This window comes from Elephantulus edwardii, unplaced genomic scaffold (assembly GCF_000299155.1).
Source record: "Elephantulus edwardii isolate Elephantulus edwardi_28Jun2011 unplaced genomic scaffold, EleEdw1.0 scaffold00132, whole genome shotgun sequence".
NCBI classification, from domain to species: domain Eukaryota; kingdom Metazoa; phylum Chordata; class Mammalia; order Macroscelidea; family Macroscelididae; genus Elephantulus; species Elephantulus edwardii.
This window is the reverse complement of record NW_006399882.1, coordinates 6553114-6574173: the sequence shown is the minus strand read 5'-3', so window position 1 is coordinate 6574173 and position 21060 is coordinate 6553114. Positions and strand designations below refer to the sequence as shown.

The 21060-nt window shown below is 41.6% G+C and overlaps 1 protein-coding gene across 3 annotated transcripts in view; it reads left to right on the top strand.

Annotated features, from left to right (window-relative positions):
* MAGI1 (membrane associated guanylate kinase, WW and PDZ domain containing 1) overlaps positions 1-21060 on the top strand; it is an 810123-nt gene that overhangs the window by 647515 nt on the left and 141548 nt on the right. For all 3 annotated transcript variants that reach the window (XM_006893840.1, XM_006893841.1, XM_006893842.1), the window contains exon 3: positions 8143-8262. In XM_006893840.1, coding sequence (XP_006893902.1) covers positions 8143-8262 — 120 coding nt within the window. The remainder of the gene's footprint in view (positions 1-8142; positions 8263-21060) is intronic.

Genomic DNA, 21060 nt, shown 5'->3' with positions numbered 1-21060 from the left:
GAAGAGACTTCAAAAGTTTGACTCTTGCTCAAACCAAAGTCAGTGGAGAAAATATTGGTCCTTCTCCTCGTCTTTGTTTTCAGTGTGTCCCTCAGCATCACTAAACTGAAGGGCTGCCGGTGTCAGTGCTACCTTTCTGTGAGACCAAAACTTTGGAAACTATTCATTGTTTCATTCAGTTAGAGTGTATATAATATGTTGTTGCACTTTTTGAGAGTACTAAGTTGATATTAGAAGGCTATGCTGGCCTAGTGGGTAAGGGGTTGTGCTGCCAACCCAAAAGCATATGGTTCAAATCCGCCAGCTGCTTTGTGGGAGAAAGATAAGCAGTCTCCTCCCGTGTAATTTATTGCCCTTAAAAATTTGCTGAAGGTTCAACTATGAGTCAGTTCTGATTGGATAGTATATAACAAGTTAAGTATTGAAAAATATTGAGTAAAATACCCAAGAACCAAGTGTTTGGAGATTTCTCAGCTGTTTAGTGCATTTTGTGATGTGCCTTGTCAAGCTCATGCGTATTGCCTCAGTTGAGCATATGCAATATGGTGATTAGAGAGAATCATATCTGTCCACATTTTCAGAGTCAGCCTTCTTCTGAGGGTGCCACTGCTAATGTTGTGGTGGTATTATATCTATTTGGCAATGTGGAAACATATATGCATACAAAATATATGTATCTTTCCCCCATTTTTAAAAAATAAAATATAGCCATTATTATAATTTCTTAACTTGTTTGTATCACTTAACTGCCCATCACAAACATGCCATTGGTTATTGTACATATAGCTGATTGTTCTTTCCATAGATAAAAAAAATGTCATCTACCATGTTTCATACAATCTTCTCATGTTCATAAGTGCTCTTTTTTGTTGTTGTTTGGAAAGATGCTTTTTGCCTTGATACTTTTCCCCCAAGAGAAATTTTATTCAAAGATGCCATGAATTTCTCAGGTGATTATATCCAAGGGACCCCTCACTGTCCACAAGAACCAGACATTTTTAAGATGAAACATTGTTGGCATAGATAATTTGCCAAAAGTAGGGGTTTTTACAAGGAATGTTTTCTAGTATGAATAATGTTGTTTTGCTGTTTTATGTAAACATATTTCTTGTCATTGCATCAAGAGCTAGAAGCCCCGTGGGCTGAAAGCATGGGATAAAGGGCAGCACATGGATCTCAAATGCGCTCATGGCTTAGAGCTACGAAAACTATGCATTCTGGTAGCCAGAGGCCACTTGTGACTAAATTTAAAGTAGTTAAAATTCCATAAAACTCTAAATAACTTTTCAGTGATACTAGCTACACACAGCCAGTAGCTACCATATAGCATAGATGTGGGAGATAAAGAGATGGAGTTCCATCATCATAGAATTACAGTGATGCAGCCTTAGTTCAAATCATAGCTCTGAGCATGATGCTTGGAATGTGACCATGAACATTATTTTACATTTCTGAGTCTCAGTGTCCTCACCAGTAAAATAAATATAATATTTTTCCATGAGTTTTTTGGTGAAGATTAAATACAGTGGTATTGGTTGAACATAGAGAGAGCTCTCTTGGCCTAGTGGATAGAAAGTTATGCTACCAAGCCAAAGGTGGGTGACGTTAATCTACAGCCCTCAGGCCTGGTTTTAATTGTTTTTGGTCAAATATTCTTCTAAGTGGTATAGCACTGGTCTGTTCATTTGCAGTACAGAGTTAACTTGTCATTGATGTGATGCTAAACACTGTGACACTGATGTGCCAAATGTGATAATAGTTACCCATGGTGGACAGTGTTTGGTGGAGTTTCCAGATTAAAACAAGCTTGGAAGTAGGAGTGGCATCCACTTCCGAAATGGCTTGCCTCCAGAAACTCTATAAACATGGAGAAATGATGAAAGTTATACAAGGGTTCAGGTCTTTCGATCATAGGGTCACTATGAGTCGTCTACAACTTAATGGCACTTAATAACAACAATATTCATTGAGTACAAAATAAGTAAGTGTTCAATAAATGAAAGCTACATATAGCTAGGCTGCCAAAAGAACAAACAGATCTATCTTGGGAAAAAGTACAGCCAGAATGCTCCTTGCAGGCAAGGATGATGAAGCATTGTCTCCTATACTTTGGGCATGTTGCTAGGAAAGGCTATTCTTTGGAAAGTTTCATCTTGCTGGGAAAGAGGGAAACCCTCAATAAGATGGATTGACTCAGTACCTGCCACAGTGAGCTCAGGTGTGTTACAGGTGATGTAGATGGCCCGGGATAGAGCAGAGTTCAGATCTGTGGTTCATGGATCACTAGGAGCTGTAGTCAATCCAGTGGCACCTAACTAACATTTCTGGCTGAAGAACTCTGGTCGTATTGTCCTTAGGAAATTGTCCTGCTAACCCAAAGGTCGTACCCCTCCTGTGGTTTGAGTCTGCCAGCTGCTTTGAGGAAGAAAGATAGGCAGTCTCCTCTGGTGCAATTTATTGCCTTCAGAAACCCACTGGAGGGAGAGTTGTGACTTCTTAGAAAGGGGCACCATGTTGGAAAGTTGGAGAGTCAGCAAAGTAGAGACAGACCCTCTATGAGATGAATTGGCATGGTAACTGCAGCAGTGGGCTCGAGTATTTCAGAGATGATGAGGATGGCACAAAACATGACAGGTCTCAGATCTGTTACTCATAGGAGCCCCGTGAGCCGTACTTGGGCTGTTGGCACATAACACCGCCACCACATTGTGTTTGAACCACTGAACTTTCAGTTAGGTGCTCAACACTTTTGCTCACCAGAGCTCCTTATTCTCTTCCTAATGTTTTGATAATCAATTTCTCTCATTCCTCCCCCCCCACTTTGATTTTTTTTTTCCCAAGGAGGGAGGGCACTATCTTTATTAGCTTAAAGCTTGAAGAGATTGCTGGCTCGATTTCCAGCCAAACAGAAGGCAGTCTTGGGGGCTGTTGGAAACTGAGTTTGTCAGTGTGGTGATTTTTTTTTTCTTCTTCTTCATATGCTATCCCTGAGAAACAAGATAGAATTTGTTTTACTTCTCTTCTGTCAGGAAATAACCCTTCTGGCTTTGTTAGAAGCATGGTTAGTAATAATTGTACCCACCCCAGATGGTTCCTGAAAACCCTTTGAAATGCCATCTGCCAGGCGTGTGTCCAGCCGGCAGCCTGTCATTCTGCAACAAGAAAAGAGGAGGCGGGTCCCCTCCCCAGGCCCTTTCTCCCCAGTGTCGCTGAATGGGGTCTGGTCATGTTGGCCCAGACCCAGGGCGGCTTGCTTAGAGGATAACTAGGGGTAAACCTCCTGTTAGCCTGCTGCACTGAATGGTTTTGTCTGGGGAATAAACCCTGAAGGTCTTGTGGGTGGAGACTCACACGCCCACCCACCCCCTTCGCCTGCTTCTCTAAGGCCATTCCCAGCATATTTATTTAAATTGGAAAATGTTATTTGCTGGTCCCATTTCCCCTAACTGTTTGCAAATGCAGTATTTTGGGGGGCGGTCTTGATTCTTTTGAATCCTCTCAGAAAATTAAAATCCAAGGGTGATTGTTTTCCTTAATATCAATCTGATATATTAGATCTGGAAACAAGGTTGAAGGAAATGACAAAGATGGCTATTGGAGGAATGGGAGAAATGCTGGTTGCAGACATCAGAAACCCAACAAGTCTTTGCTTCAGTTTATTTTGGGAGAGACGAGGTAATAGATTGTTAGAATTGGAGAAACTTCCGTATAGAATGTATGAGCGAATGAAACGTGTAGAACGTATTTAGGACATAGCCTTTTCTGGGGAGCCTCCAGGAGAGATGCTATTCTTGTACTGCACAAGGATTTCTCAATATGATGTAAATGGTTTGTGTTTTACAAGGAGCTGGCTGAACTGCTTTCTTCACTTGCCTCCTGGACTTCATCTCCCTTCCTTCACTCCTACCTCACTGGCTGTGTCTTAGTCTTCTGAGAGCTGCTTCTTCCTGGTCTCTGAAATACTCAGTCTCTTCATGTTCAATCCAAACCTTTTGAATTCTTTTTCCACAGTCTTTCTCTCGAGGATCTTTCTGTTTGTAACCCTTGAAATGTCAGTGGTTTACCAGTTACACTCTATGTCACAGCCTCCTCCCTGACCTCAGATTCATGCAGTACCTTGCCTGCCAGGTTTCAGCACCTCAGTATCTAGTTCCAGATGCACTTCCACTGCAGTGGAGTCCATTCTGATGCATTGAGACCCTCTGAGGCTTTAAATTATGGTGGATAGAGACCGATTATCTTTCTCCCTTGGAGCAAAAGAACACCAACTCTTTAATAGCTGAGCACTTTCCATACTGTGCTACCAGGGCTTCTTAGAGGCATCTCAGATAGAACATATCCAACATGGAAATCTTGATTTCCTCTCCACGCCCAATGCCATTTCCCCCCTAGTTTCCCTCCCCTAATTTCTGTTAATAGCCCATATAACCCATTTTCCCAGATCAGGAAACCAAGTCAGTTTTTATTCTTCCATTATTCTGACAGCTCACATCTTATGCATTTGCTAGCCTTATTTGATATGTCTTCAGAATAATAGATCTATGATGATGTGATGGATCCATGTACTTTTAATACATCTATCCTTTGAAGTATTGACAACTCTATAAAATAGTACATTTTGTAGTAAAAATCTGACTCCTTTTACCACCTCCATCTTGCTAGACTAGTCTGCATTCTTGTGTTCTCTCTCTCCTGAGCACTTTAATAGCCTCCTAACTGGTCTCCCTGCATCTATTCTTGTCCCTACTCCATCTGTTCTTCATAAAGCCAAATGATTTTTTTAAATTGAAACTTGAATCATGGCACCACCATGTTCAAAACCCTCTAGAGACTTCCCTGCATCCTTTGAATAAAACCTGAGTTGTTTTCTATGACCTTATAACCTGGACCTTTTATTTCCAACTGCTTACCCCTCAATCATAACCTTGCTCATATCCACCATCAACACCCTTGGCATCAGCAGTCATGAAACTAAAAGTTGTGCTGGGAAAAATCTGCTGCTTGAGACCTCTGTAGAGTTCTAAAGAGAACTGATGTGGGTCTAGGGACTACTGTGTGCCTAATCCAGACCATGGTCTTACCAGTTGTTTGCTATGCATCCAAGAGCTGAACAGTAAATAAGAGTGACAGAAGAAAAACCTATGCTTTTAAGTTGTGGTGCTGGAGAAGAGTGTTGAGCATACAGTGGACCCCCAAGAGAACAAACAAGTCTGTCCTGGAGAGGGTGAAAGGCAGAGGCCAGGATTTTGAAGCTCCATTTCATGTATTTTGCATGTGTTATCAGGAGGGGTCAGTCCCTGGAGAAGGACCTCAAGCTTGGAAGGGTGGAAGGACAGCTCAGGAGAGCAAGATCCTGGATGAGATGGGTTGGCACAGAGGCTGTGACAATGGGGTCAAGTGTGTCAGATAGTGAGATTGGCTCAGCATAGGGTAGGGTTCAGAGCTGTTGTTTATAAGGTTGCTAGGAGTCATAGTTGGCTCAGTGGCACATACCAACACCTCACTCTGCTAAAGAAGACCTTTTTACCTGTCCCTCAGTATGCCACACCTGACCCCATTTTAAAGCCTTTGGCTACTTTCCCTGCCTTCAATGCTTTCCCCATCATTTTTCTGTGACTCACAATAAAAGTGGACCTGCTCATCCAGAATTTTTCCAGTTGTCTATTTAAAATATAAGCAGTCCCCAGGATAGGAACATTAGGCTTACAGACAATGCCTACTTGTCCTTAAACATTAGTAAAGTTCTCTTCACTTAGGAAAGATACCACCAAATCTTTAGTTATAATAAATTCACCATCGTTTTCACTTTTTACATTTGTAGCTTTTAAATAGTTGAAAAGACACCTCTTTTTGCACTGAACCCACTGCTGTTTAGCTGATTCTATTTTGATGCTGTGCTGTTTTACTTTTTATTTAACTTATGAATTTCAATGAAAATTTACAGAGACTTTGGATTTCCATTCATTCATTGTTATACTTTTCTCCCCGCCCAGCCTACCCTCTTGGAAAAGTAAAAATTCTTTCATTGTTTTACAATCACTCCCCGTAGGTCCATTCCACTATGCAGCCTTCACTCTGGACTCCTGTCATGACAAAAATACCTAATCATACCCCTTTTAAACCATTTTCTCCCTCATCTGTTTCAATGCAGTGTACATCATTTAAACCATCTTTCTTAGTCTCCCCCAACCCCAATGTCAGTCCTGTTTTACATGAGTGGCACGGTGCAGTATTTATCCTTTTGTGACTGAGATACTTCACTCAGCATAGTATCCTCCAGGGTCACCCATTTGAATATTATTGCATGAGTTCCTTGTTTTTCAATGCAGCATAGTATTCCATTGTGTAAATATACCACAGCTTCTCTATTCATTCGTTTGTTGATAGGCACTTAGGTTGTTTCCAACTCCTTGCTATTGTGAACAAAGCCGTGATAAACATGGGTGGCATATATCTGCTTGGGTGGCAGTTATGGTCTCTTTGAGGTATATTCCCAGTGGTGGAATTGCTGGGTCAAATTGTATCTCTATTTGCCACTTTTTGAGAAAGCGCCATACTGCCTTCCACAGTGGTTGCACCATTTTATACTCCCGCCAACAATGACTAAGAGTTCCAGTTTCTCCACAACCTTGCCAGCATTTGTTGCTTGCTGTTCTCTTAACTTTTGCTCTTCTGACTGGGGTGAGATGATATCTCACACTTGTTTTGGTGTGCTATTTTTCCACAGCCTGGTTTCTCAGATTATTAGCTTATAGCCATCAAATTGAATAAGGGTGGATAAAATATACACCCCTGACACACGCCGTTGACTTGTGTGATACTGTGAAGCTGAGAACTACAGCCCTGGTGTCTTATATACCAGCAGGGTCACCTTTGGTGGATTCACTTCTGTGGAGCTTTCAGACTAAGAAAGGAGGAAGGATTTAGCAAACTCCTCCTGAAAAATCTGGCCAATGCAAACCTTATGCATAGCAGGAACACATTGTCTAACGTAACACTAGAAAATTAGTATATCAGGTTGGAGACTCAGTATGACTGGAAAAAGGCTTTCTCCTCAGAGTGAAGCTAAGCTTTAGTGATACGCTTAGAGGAAGGCTTTTGGGACCTTTATTTGCTAATGTGAAACAATGTACGGTAATAAGAAGCAAGGGCAGACATCTATATGTAGAACCCAGAATGTATGCAGTATAGGTCTAAGAAAAGGCACCATAGGCCTTGCAGAATGCATCATGGCATTTAAACCCTCCAATTTGACTATAGGCACAGAAATCACATTTGGGATCTTCTACAGTCTTCCATAATACTTGGCCTAAATTCCTAGTACATACTATGTAATTGGTACTTGTTTGGGGTTTTTCCTTTTGATGTACACATATGTGCACTTTCCTTTTAGTTGATATTGAGCTAAAACGACAGAATCACAGGTCCACTCCTGAGCTGGGTAACTTAATCTTCTGGAGGCCAGAAGACTCAAGAGTAGACAAGATGGCCAGATAAAGTCAAGGAAAGAATTTTCCAACAAATGTAATGCTCTTTCCCCTCTAGTCAGAACTTAAGAGGTGGCCTCTTTTTTTGAGGCATATTAATTACACAGAGAACAGCAGCATTTTCAGTCCTGGGAGCTGTCCAGCCCCACATCTTGGGCAATCACATTTCTGTAGTCCTGTGTTTATGCAGTGTGTGTCATTTTCTTCAAAGGGCTTATTACATTGGGACTTGCCGGATATATTGAGGAACACAAGAATTTCAAGGCCTCTGATAAAATGATAAACCCCTTAGGCTCTGAGCTTAAGGTGGATTATATTTTCGTATTTACTGGAGCCCCTAAAAGCTGCTGATTGTGGCTATTGTCTGCACAAAAGCCAGTCCACCGTGTTTATTCAGTACATTTTAGAAAAATGGTAAAAATGTGCCTTGGTTGCTTAGATCCTGTTAGTTTCTTTTTCTCCTACCTCCCAGGCACTGGGATAGTGGGAGGTGGAAGTAGGGGTGCTGTTTTATTAGAGGTTGCCTCTTCCAGGGTCCTGTCTGGACAAAAGCATTTGCAGAGCTAACGTAGGGCCACTTACTGAACAGGTTATTTTAATTCCTTCTTCAGTTCTTGGCTGATAGTGTTTTGTGCCTCTTTCTCTCCTGCCGCAGGCACAACCCGATCACCGAGAGAAGGAGAAGTGCCTGGCGTCGACTATAACTTTCTGACTGTGAAGGAGTTCTTGGACCTTGAGCAGAGCGGGACCCTTCTGGAGGTCGGCACCTATGAAGGTGAGCTTACCTGTCGACAGCCGTGCTGGTGACTGTCTTGTAGCCTGATCAGAGGGCCCAGAGTCACCTGCTTAGACTGAAGGTTCTGTGGTGAGCAGAGCACCTTCATAGGATTCATAACATTTAAATATATAGAATATGTTTTAGGGAGTCTTTTAATTTATTGACTTAAGTATTTTGGTTCATTTTTGTTTTCAAATGTGGGCATATATGCTATTAAAAACAAAAGAAAAATTATAATCACAACATATGACTTTATTGTTTTACTATTGAAGGGATAGAATATGATTTTTTACCACTAATCAGCCCTTTATTATACACTTTTTTACTTAATATACATTCACATAGCACACAAATATTTCAAAGATTTATTTTTCCTGGTAAATACATATTTACTCAGTAAATAACTTTCTCTGTACACCTGTCTTGTACCTACTTAATTCTCAATTTTCCTTTCCCCAATTCTATAATCAATTTTACTAGTTTCTTATATACTATTCTGAGATTTAAAAATATGTAAATACAAACAAGATAGCTCCATATACACATTTATATCTTATTGTTTTCCCTTTTTAAAAAAAATGGCTATATCATTCATTTGGTATATGAGTATTTCACCAGGTTATTTCTTTCATAAACATATTTGTCATTCTGGTTTTGATATTTCAAAACATCAGTGCATGAGGGTATACATTGTAGAACTCTATTTATAGAATAAGATTCCCCCAAGTGTGGTGGCTAAGTCAGAGCCAGAAGCTGAAAAAAATTAAAGTTGACATTTCCAAACACAAAATTATAGCTCCATTTCTCTTTGGAATGTTACTAGGATTGGAGATAGAAGTGACATATGGTTATATTTATTAGCTATTGTTACTATGTACTGTCCTATCTACTACAACTTACAGTGAGCACATGAACAATAACTCTAAACCATGCTCTATCCTAGCCTAGGCTATTAGCTAGATCAAACTACTAGACTGTATCATGTTGGTGTTGTGTACCATCTAGTCCGAACTGACCCATAGCTGACCCTCTAGTGGGTTTTTTAAAGGCAGTAAGTCACATGGGAAGATACTGCCCATCTTCCAGAAAGCAACTGATAGATCCGAATGATGTACCTTTGCATAAGTGAGCTCTGGTGGCCTAAAGGTAAGAAACTGCACTGTAATTCCAAAGGCACACGGTTCAAATCCATCAGCTGCTCCATGGGAGAAGGATGGTCAGTCTCTTCCCATGCGATTCTGCTCTGAAAATCATCTAGATGTTCAGGTATGGATTGGTTCTGACTCGATAGTACACAAAAACAGCCTGTGTGTATGTATGTATCCATCTATATCTATCTATCTATCTATCTATCTATCTATCTATCTATCTATCTATCTAATCACACAAACACCCACATCTGTTTTATGGAAAAAGACCTAGTGGTAATTTTTAAGCTCTCACCAGCTAATTAAGAGATTCACAGTGTGGGAAGGAGCTGGAGAAGAGTCTCTGTGGGACTGTTAGCCTCGCAACCCCTATGAGGCAGTTGATGGTATCCCTAGATTGCTTTGAGTAAAAAAATTGATTCTCAATAACTTCTAGCAAGTACACGTGCTTTTTTTAACTCTTAAAATTTGGCGTTATTGGGCAATCACAGGGTCACTATATGGATTAAAATTAAAAGTCAAAGTTTATTATGAAATGTGGTTGTGTGCCATCAAATTGGAACCAACCCATAGCTAACTTTCAAGTGGGTTTTCAGAGGCAATTAATCACACGAGAGGAGACTGCCCCATCTTCTCCACAGAGCAGCTGGTGGATTTCAAACAGACAGTTATTGAGGGCAGTATAGCTTTGACGTGATGGCAACAACAGACAGTAGCTAGTAGTGACTAAGTAATGATCTTGAACCTTAGTTACACGGTAACAGGTTCCCATATTACTGAGAAACAGGTGAAGGAAGAGTGTTGCTTTTTTTCCCTTTTTTTTTTTTTTTGAGTGTTGCTTTTTAAAAATTAATATTTTCTTGTATTTTGGTAAAGTTTTATCAACATTTTAGATTTAGTTGTTCATTGACTTCCATTATATTCTTCACGGATATTCTCATTATTTCCCTACTGTTGTTTATCTCATTAAGTGTCATTTCTCTCTTTTTCCCTTCTCACTTTAACTTAATTGTTGACCTTTGGTCTTATATGGATTATTCTGGAAGGAGTACAGTACTTGCAAGTGATACTCTTTAATTAGTATTGTATTTGCACATCTTGGCTGAAAGCAGAGAATACCAGAAGAATGTCTATCTGTGTTTCATTGATTATGCAAAGGTATTTGACTGCGTGGATCATAACAAACTGTGGCTGACTCTGAGAAGAATGGGAATCCCAGAACATTTAATTGTGCTAATGCGAAACCTATACTTGGACCAAGAGGCAGTAGTCAGAATAGAGCAGGGTAACACTGCATGGTTCAAAAATGGGAAGGGTGTACGCCAGGGATGCATCCTGTCTCCATACTTTTTCAACATGTATGCAGAGCAGATTATCCGAGAGGCTGGGCTCTATGAGGAGAATTGTGGCATCAGGATTGGTGGAAGATCTATTAACAATCTGCGTTATGCAGATGACACAACCCTGCTTGCTGAAACTGAGGAGGACCTCTTGCACTTGCTGCGAAGGGTCAAGGACTGCAGCCTTCAGTATGGACTGAGGCTCAATGTCAAGAAGACAAAGATTCTCACCACTGGACCAATTGGCAGCATCAGGATGGATGGCGAAGAGATTGAGAGTGTTCACAGCTTCAGTTTGCTCGGCTCCACAGTCAACACTCTTGGCACCAGCAGTCAGGAAATCAAAAAGCATATCGCGATGGAAAGTCTGCTGTTAGGGACCTCTCTAAAGCACTCAGGAGCAACGGGGGTGTCTCTCTGGAGACTAAGGTGCGCCTGATACAGGCCATGGTATTTGCAATTGCTTGTTATGCATCAAAGAGTTGGACAATGACTAGGGAGGACAGAAGGAGAGTTAATGCTTTTGAGCTGTGGTGCTGGAGAAGAGTACTGAATGGACTGCCAGGAAAACAAACAGTTTCATATTGGAGAGGATTAAACCAAGCTACTCTTTGGAGGCAAGGATTCTGGGGCTTCGTCTGACATACTTTGGACATGTTGCCAGGAGGGACGGGTCCTTGGAGAGGGACATCATGCTTGGGAGGGTTGAGGGACAGCGCAGGAGGGGAAGACCCTCTATGAGATGGATTGATTCGGTGACTGGGGTAATCGGGATGGGTGTCTCAGAGGCAGTGCGTTTGGCGCAGGATAGAGCAGGGTTTAGGGCTGTTGTGCATAGGTTCGCTATGAGTCGCAAACGACTCGACGGCACATAACAACAACAACAACATTTGTACTTACTACTCATTGACAAATTATGAATATCAGTTAAACAGTGGTTAGGTGTTAGTCAGATTCCTGCTTGTGAACTCATGAATACTTGCTTTGTTTATTGTCATTTATCACTTGATTTCATTCCCCAGTAGTATAGGCTCAGAGACATCTGAAAATGGCCAAAGCAAGATTTATCTGTTAAAAAAAAAAAAATAATTCTCTGTTGAGGTGTAGGACTGAGATGAGGCGAAGAAGGGTGGCTGACTGGATGTGCCCAGAGCTGCTTCAACATGTTATCTTACCGATGTAATATTAATTGAAAATTCAAACAGCAGAGAATGGAGCAGGGACAATTATCTGCACCTAACAGAGAGTCAACTGTCTTTCTCTGAAGTTGGTCATTATGCCCACCCCTGGAGCTTGAGTCCCCTCCTAGAAACACCACCCATTTGCTTATTGTGTTCGATGTGGGAATGGTTGTGTGAAGCAAAAGAACATTGGATTAGAAAGCAAAAGTGTATGCTGAGATGAGAGTTTATTGGAGGAAAAAGAAAATAAGATTTAATTAAAATGCTTCTGTGACAAGTAGTATGATATGAGTCTCTTAGTTTTGCTATTTCATTTCATCTTTCTAACAGGTGAAATTAATTATCACTCAGTTTTCACGTGGGGATGTTGAGGCCAGGCAGTGCTTCAGTCACTTTTTCAAAGTTTTACTGATCTCTCTTTGATTTTCAAGTCCCATACTCTTTCTTGAAAACCTCAAGAATACCCTAAGCAAATGTAACTAAAAAGTTGTGGGAAATAACTCGTTAGTACTTTAGCCTACCTTCCTGATAGTGGTGGCAAAAGGTTTCCCAAAAATGTCCAATTTTCCTATTCAGAAACCATTTCTGTGAATGTCTCTTATTATTTCGGAGTTGAAATTTTCTTACACCTAGGAGTAATCCTGTCTGTGCTTTTTCCATTTAACATAACTGCTCTTCAGCCTTTGACCTTCCAGTGCTATAATTTCCTTACCATATGAGACTGATCATAATTTTCTAGAACAGACTGTAATTTTCTGGCACCAGACTGTGGCTATAAAAAGCTGAAAGTAAAATGGAACTTTTATTAAATGCCAGATATTGTCACAGAAATATTTGACATAGGATCTTTCGAGAACTTCCTCTGTCTTTAAAAAAATGTGTTTCCATGAGGTCTGTTCCAGTTCCTGGTGGCTCTGTAGGACAGAGTAATTTCCAAAGCTGAAATTCCAGGAACAGACTGTTAGCGTGTTTGAACTACTAACCTTTTGGTTAGCTGCCAAGCATTTAATCTCTGTGCCTCCATGGCACCTTCCTCTGCCTGTGCCTCTCCTGAATCAGCCCCATCGTGGCAGCTGCTGTTTTGGAGAACACTCAAGAGCAAGTAGGGTCTCTCCCATAGCCTTGCCAGAACTGGAGTCTTCACTCACCACTTCCTGAGCTGTGTGCCCGTGGGCAAGTTACTTCATGCTCCCTGTCTCCATTCTCCCCTAGGTGAAATGAGGATAATAATAGTTCTTCCTCTTAGGTAGGATTAAGTTAGACAATAATTGGAAAGGGCTCGGCACAGTGTCAGACACATGTAAGCTCTCCATCAGCATTAGCACTGCTTGTATTTACACATTCGACTGCTCTGCCAGTCACATCCTGGTGGGTTCCCTCCCTCCTTCCACTGGCCTGCAGACTAGCAGATTTGCCAGTAAACTATCTTTATCCCAGGCCTGCTAGTTCCAGGTCTTGCACTCTGCAGCCCTACAGTCTAGCAAGGTATATTAGGTTTAAATAATGTCAGGAGAAATAATGAGTGTTTTGAAAGGGGAAATAGAGAAGTCTCTGGAAACCTAGAGCAAGGACACACTACATCTAACTTAGCATCCGAAGAGGCTTCTGGAAGAAGCGATGGAAGACAGAGCTGAACATTGGAGCAGGTTCCGTGTTCCACTGGGATAAGTGAGAGCCTGGGAGAGTGCATTTCGGGTGAGTCAGTGCAGGCCCTGAGCTGTAACCCAGACAGAGTGAAAGCAGTGACCAGCTGGAGGTGAGAAGGGTGGCTCGTAGTGATGGATGGACAACAAGCCATGTCCTGCTGCCTTTGGAATTGTGCTGATAGGCCCTTATTTGTCTTTTAGATGCCCTCAAGTTGACTGCAGCTCATAGCATACCTTTTGTGTAGAAGAGACTCAAACTCTGCCTAATTGGGCCATCCTCCCAGTCTCTTCTGCCCTTGAGGCCATTGTTGCAGTCAGGGGGTCAGTCCAGCTCATTAAAAGTCTTCTACTCCTCTTAGCTTCCACTTTTCCAAACATAATAACTGTTTTTCTCCAGGGACTAGTCCCTCCTCATAACATTCACGCAGTATGTAAGGTGGAGTCTCCCTATCCTAGGCGCTGTGGTACACTCTACCTGCATTCCTTCCAAGACAGATTTGTTTGTTCTTTTAGTAGTTTATAATAGATAATGTATTTTTCATCAGCACCATCCTTAAATGATGCATATGCTTTGTATTTGACTGTTGACCTAAAGATTGGTGATTCAAAACATCAGATGAAAGGCCTGGTGATCTGCTTCTACTAACATTACAGCCAAGAACACCCTAAGAGAAAATTCTACTCTAAAACATGAGGCGTTTATGAGTCACAGTAGGCTGGGTAGCACTGAGTCAGGTTTGAGTTTTGTTTGTATGGTTTTTTTTCCCCCTAATAGAATTTTATTCAGTGATTTGGGGGCACACACAAAAAAATTAAATCCAATTTCTTTGCTGGTAAGTTAATTCCAACTTGTAACAACCCTCTGTTGTATTCCCATGGTTTTCAGTCTCAACAGGAGGAGACTGCCCATCGCTCTGAAGCAGGGGGGCTGGTCAATTTGAATTACTAGCCTTTTGGTTAGATGTCTGATCAGTGTGTTAGCACTTCCTTACGAGGGCTGCTTTAAAGGAGAACAGGGAAGGGAGATAAACAGGGAGGCCAGAGAGAGCTGGAGTGGGACGTCACGGGGGAGAGGGGTGAAGTGAAAGAGATGAGATGGTCACTGTCCTTAGAGATCTTGGAGTCTAGTGGACAAAGCACATCGTTTGAATGTCCACACCAATCTATATGTGGTTGGAAGTGTCTGTGTTAGGGAACTTAGCATGAAGAGACTGAATTTCTATAAGCTTTGGGAAGAATTCCCCTGAAGATGTGATAATTGAAGTTGGAATTGTTGTGATGTGCCTTCATGTTGGAAACAACTTGTAGTTGACTATCCGGTAGGTTTTCAGAGGCATTATATCACACAGAAAGAGACTGCACATCTTTCTCCCATCGAGCAGATAGTGGATTCAAACTGAATGCCTTTGGGTTGCTAGCACAATTCCTTACCACTGGGCCACCAGAGTTGCCAAATGAAAGTGGTGCATTTGCTCATAGTTTAAGTAAATTATAGACTGCACGGTCCATTGTTTTGTGGGGCAGTCCTAGGTGGAGGCAGCTTTGGACTTTGGTGGTGGTGATGAAGTTGGTCACATCTGGAGTTATTTGTGTGATCAAAATGCTGGTGGTACAAAGGGTCAATATGCTTAGTTGCTAACTATATGGTTAGAGGTTCGAGTCTGCCTAGAGCGCTCAAGAAAACATGCTGGGTCATCTGTTTCGGAAAACAATCAGCCTTTGCAAACCTGTGGAGAATCTCTCAACGCTGATACCCACACATCGCCAGGAGTCAGTGTCAGCTCAAATGCAGCTATCAGATGGATTCTTGTGAGCAGACAAAGACAGATGATGGGCATCCTGCGGGAATAACGCCAACTTTCTGTTCTGCATAACTGGATAGATGCGTATACCGTTTGCTAAGATAAGAAGCAATGAACAGGACCGGTAGGACCAGGTTTTGATGAGAACCTCAGGGCTTCCCCATGAAGCTTCTGGTTCCCCCAGCTCTGGTGCTGACAGTTCATATACTTCAACGGATTAGAGCCCATGCCAGCCTATAAAGGACTGACTTTTGTCACTTACTGTGTATAAGTCATTATTAGAATTTGTAATGGGTAACAGTTTTGCAGTTGGAAAGGATTCCTAGTGGCACAGTGGTTGAGTCCTCAGCTGCCTGCCAAAACGTTGGCAGTTCAAATTTAGCATTCACTCTGGAAGAAAAGTGTAGCGACCCCCTCCAGCCTTGGAAACCTGGTGAGCTGTTCTCTTCCTTCCTGTAGACACTGAATCTGAGTCACTTCAACAACAGTGGGGTGTTTTGGTTTTGTTTTGGATTTAGCCTTGAACTAATGCCTCATTCTGTCACTGGACAGAATCAGTGTCAACGCGGAGCAAGGCCAGAAAGACAAAGGGCAGTCTGTCTATCCCCCTTGGCCCTGCTTCCTGATAGTGACACTGAGCTAATTTACTTGATATGGTGCTTGGGAAGAATCAGCCGAACCAGCTCTCTTTTGCCTGGCTTTCTTGGGTTTTTTTTTTCTGTTGACATTTTCACTCAGTGAGACAGGTTGCTGCCTCAGCCAGCCCTTGGGACTCCTCTCGAAGAGCGTTTACAAGGGATGAACTGTTCGGTGGGGATTGTTTCAAACATGCCTGTTTTACAAATGCCTCTGGGTAGAGAGCATTGCAAAGGTTTACCCCAGTGTGGAAGTGCAATGACAGTGTGACATTTCAAATTCGAGTTGTGGGTTGCATATTTCTGCATGTTAATTAGGAAGGAAGGTGTCAGCGTTCAATAATCCTACTGTTCTGCTTCCTAGAAGGTCTGTAAAAAAAGCAGCTGCCAAGAGTATACTTTTTGGGGACATGGAAATAAAATGAGGGGTGAAGAGAATTCTTGTTTTTCATTGAGGAAAGTGAGAGTGTCTGGAGTTGTGTTCTTTGTAAGCCCTGGAAGCTTTCCCTTGTAAGAAGCCCTGCTGGCAAATGTACCAGAGAATATCAAATATCTGCTGATAGGAAAAGTGACCACATGGAATTCTGCTCCATATTTGGTAGTTTCCCTGCTTATGAAGGTGGAAGGTTGAGACCAGGGAACTTTGGCTTATTAATTCTCTGTGCAAGGATCCCCAAAGATTCCTGGAGTTACGAGCATACATTTTGTAGATGTGTAGATATTTTTAAATGCTAATGATCACTTATTATGTGAGTCTCAATTTCTTAATTTGAAAATGAGGATATCACTTTTCTGTGAGATTGTTATAAAGGTTAAATTAAGCAAGTTTTTATTTATTTGTTAGGTACATTCGAGTCAGAACTGACTCATGTTTGACCCATCAGCGGGTTTTCAGAGACAGTAAATCACACAAAAAATTACTCATTTTTCCGTCAAGGAGCAGCTGGTGGATTTGAACCAAGGACCTTAGGGTTGGCAGTGTAACTCCTTACTGCTAAGCCACCAGAGCTCCCTTGACATATACAGTAAGTACATAGTAAAGGTAACTCTTTGTTGATATTATTTTCTTTGAATATATATTTTGATTAATAATGTACTCTTGTTGCATGTTAGAGTTCCTGCTACCCACAGTATCAGGCAGTTTGAGAACGCTGGTGTTTATTGTGTGCTAACATTGAGCCATGCACAGTGTGGGCTATTTTACGTGCATTATCTAATTTAATCTCCACAAATACCCATTATGTGAGTACTATTATTATCTTTGCTGTGCACCGTGGGAACCGAGGTTGCAAACTTAAGTTTCCCTTCTTTGTTTAAAGTAACAAAACTACTAATTGACATTGCCTTTTTTTGTCTTATGTTCCCAGCCAAATGACACTATCAGGGACAAACAGCTAATAATAGGACACTTACTATCATAGTGTTCATATATACCATATTTTAATAGGCTGAGGCAGATAAGAAAAGGTAAAGAGAAAGTGAGGGGAGCTCTAGGAATGATACCAGCATGGTTGAACAACCAGGGGTTCAAGTGATGCAGATCTAAGGTAATTTAGTTATAATTGATGGAGTAGGAAAAACTGCCATGAGTCCTACTATGAAGTTATGCTGGGTCTACAGTACAGGTATTAGAAAGATCCAGAATGGAAGTCATGTGTATTCTCTCCATTTGTTTGTTTCCTCATTGTACAGAGGATTAATGAGTGATAGTCTATTGCCTGTACCATCGTGGTGTTGTTAGGTGACCTCAAATCAGTTCCCGCTCAGGAGGAAATTTGAGTAGAACTGCTCTGTGGAGTTTTCTAGGCTGTGATCTTTATGGAAGCAGATTACCGGGTATTTCTTCTATGAAGCTACTGAGTGAGTTTGAATCACCAATCTTTCTTTTTTTTTTTTTTTCAATCTTTCTGTTAGTTGCAAAGCACCAGACCATTGTGCCAAGTCACTAAATGTCACAGTGCTTGAAAACAGACAGCGGATCCTACCTTTGAGGAGTTTATAGTCTATTGAGATAAAGATAATGGTAAAGCAAACCATCTTGCAAATACAAAAAAGAACTTTGGCAAGGAAAGATATCTGCTTGCATTGGAGCATGTATGGGTAGTTGTGACATTAATTAGTGTTCAAAGTGTCCTTCCTAGCCATTGAATTTGACTTTGCCATATGTATGAGTGGGAATATGTGAATAAGGAGTGTTAGCTTATTTACAAGGGGATTGGCTAGTCGTGCCACTAAATTGAGTAGATCCAGCAGCAGAATAGGAGGAACCAGAAAAGAGCAAGCAAGAGAATGAAACTCATCCTTTTGGACCAGAGACTCTTGAACCGGCCAGACTAGGTGTTTTGGGAACAGCAGCAATAGCAGCCACAGGGGAGAACCAGAGACTTGACATGAGACAGAGCGGACCTTGGGATCAGACACCACTGGACCAGGGCTAGGAGCCTTTTGTTAGAGGGTAGAGCCATAACTGACGCTAGCCTACAGGAGCAAGGCTCAAGGCTGGGGCACCTGCGAGCACATTTCAGAAGCTGTCCTGACTGTATTATTCTTGTTGTTGTTGTTGTTATGTGCCGTCGAGTCGTTTCCGACTTATAGCGACGCTATGTACAACAGCCCTAAACCCTGCTCTATCCTGTGCCAATCGCATTGCCTCTGACACACCCATCCCAATTACCCCAGTCACTGAATCAGTCCACCTCATAGAGGGTCTTCCCCTCCCGCGCTGTCCCTCTACTCTACACAGCATGATGTCCCTCTCCAAAGACCTGTCTCTCCTTGCAACATGTCCAAAGTATGTCAGACGAAGCCCCAGATTCTTTGCCTCCAAGGAGTAGCCTGGTTTAACCCTTTCCTGGATGAATCTGTTTGTTTTCTTGGCAGTCCATGGTACATTCAGTACTCTTCTCCAGCACCACAGCTCAAAGGCGTTAATTCTTCTTCTGTCCTCCCTAGTCATTGTCTGGCTCTCTGATGCATAACAAGTCATTGCAAAGACCATGGCCTGTATCAGGCGCGCCTTCGTCTCCAAAGAGACACCGTTGTTCTTGAGTACTTTAGAGAGGTCCCTAACAGCAGACTTTCCCATCGTAATATGTTTTTTTTATTTCCTGGCTGCTGGTGCCAAGAGTGTTGATTGTGGAGCCGAGCAAACTGAAGCTGTGAACAATCTCAATCTCTTCGCCATCCACCCTGATGCTACCAGTTGGTCCAGTGGTGAGAATCTTTGTCTTCTTGACATTGAGCCTCAGTCCATACTACTAACTTGAATTATAGCCTTTGATTTCCCCAACATGACTCTGTGTGGTCTCTGAACTATCACACTGGATTTGGACCTAGTGAAGCAGTAAGATTGGTGTTGAGATTAGAAGAAAGAGGTACAGAAGTTTGGGGGACATGTCTGACCTCATAGTTTAGTGTTGTTGATATTGTTGATGGGGACCATTCACCTTTGCGAAGCTGATAATGGTCAGACATGACCTTGCTCTTTTAATAGCAGCTTTCATTTTCTCTAGGGGGTTATAGATCCTATCCTTGAGGGTGAGTAGGTTATAATGAGAAGAGAGGGAGAATGAGTGCAACGGCTAGAGACAGGTAGGGCAATAGTGGAGTGGGGCACAGTTTGCATGTAACACTGAAAGAAGACCAGTGGAATTGGAGCAGAGAGAGCAAGAGGACAGAGCTATAAAATGTGCTTAGAGAGTTTTAAGGATCTGTTCATACATGGCTCTGAGGCTAAGAAAAAGTCAGATAGAGTGTCTTTCTGTCTTTACATACTGTGCTTTAAACACACAAAGAATTGCAAGGTTTTGCCTCCACACCAGTAAGCAATTTTTACCCACTTGGAAGAGAGTATTGTCCCTACTGAAAATGGACATGTAACAATAAGCCATATTCTTTTGGTGGTGGCTACCATCCTGTTTTCCAGATAGTTTTTTAGGAGAAAAGAAAGTAACCTTTCCTTATTCCTGCTCTCAAGTTATGAAAAGAATATATTGAAAGGCATGAGAGATATGAAGCCCAACTGTTATTTATCATGGATCAGCCCTCTGGTCCTAAAATGGGCACTTCTGCTTCCATGAGCCTTGGTGTGCCTCATCTGCAAAAATGGAAGACATTTTCCCTGCCCATTAGTATGTATATTTCATGGGCAACAGCAGCAGCATCATTGGGGCATTTGTTAGAAATTTACACTCCTGAGCTTTGCCCTAATCTAATGAATCAGATAATAAAATAATAACACTTCCTTCTTTGCATTGAACTTTGAAGTGTTAATGTGTACCATACAGCACTCTGTATGTGAAGAGCTTGCTTTAGCACCGTTTTCCAGTTTGATTTTGTGTGTCTAGTACAGTGACTGAAATAAAGTTCAATGCTGCATGCAGTCCCCTTTGGGACATGGCTCAAATCCATCAGCTGTTCCTTTGAAAACCCACTGGCGGGTTAGCAATGGGTTGGTTCCAACTCAGTGTCACACACCACCACCACCACTACCAGAACATTTTAAATGGTACAAGTTGAGAAGGTGTACAGATTTGATTCATTTTTGGCTTAAAAGTCAGCAATATTATTAAGAGACCTTCCGTTATGACTCATAGAAATCCATATATATCAAACAAAACACTGCACTATCCTGTACTGTCCTGACAATTGTTACAGTCACCAAGTCAGTGCAATTCATTAAGGACTTTCTTCTTTTTTTTTCCCCTGACCCTTTATTTTCACAACCATGATTTCCTTCTCCAGGGACTGTTGCCCCCTGATAACACATTCCAAGTTCATGAGATACTAATTTCCTTTCTAAGGAGTATTTGGCTGCACTGCCTCCAGAGCTAATCTGCTTATTCTTCTGGAATTCCATGATATAGTTAAAATTCTTCATTAACACCTTACCTTACATGGAACTATTCTGTTTTGGTCTTACTTGTCCATTATTCAGTTTTCACATGTATATGACCCAGACCACTGGTCTGGGTCAGGTGCATACTAGTTAGTTCTCAAGATACATTTTTGCTTTTTTTTTTTACTGAAAAGTGTAATTTATTT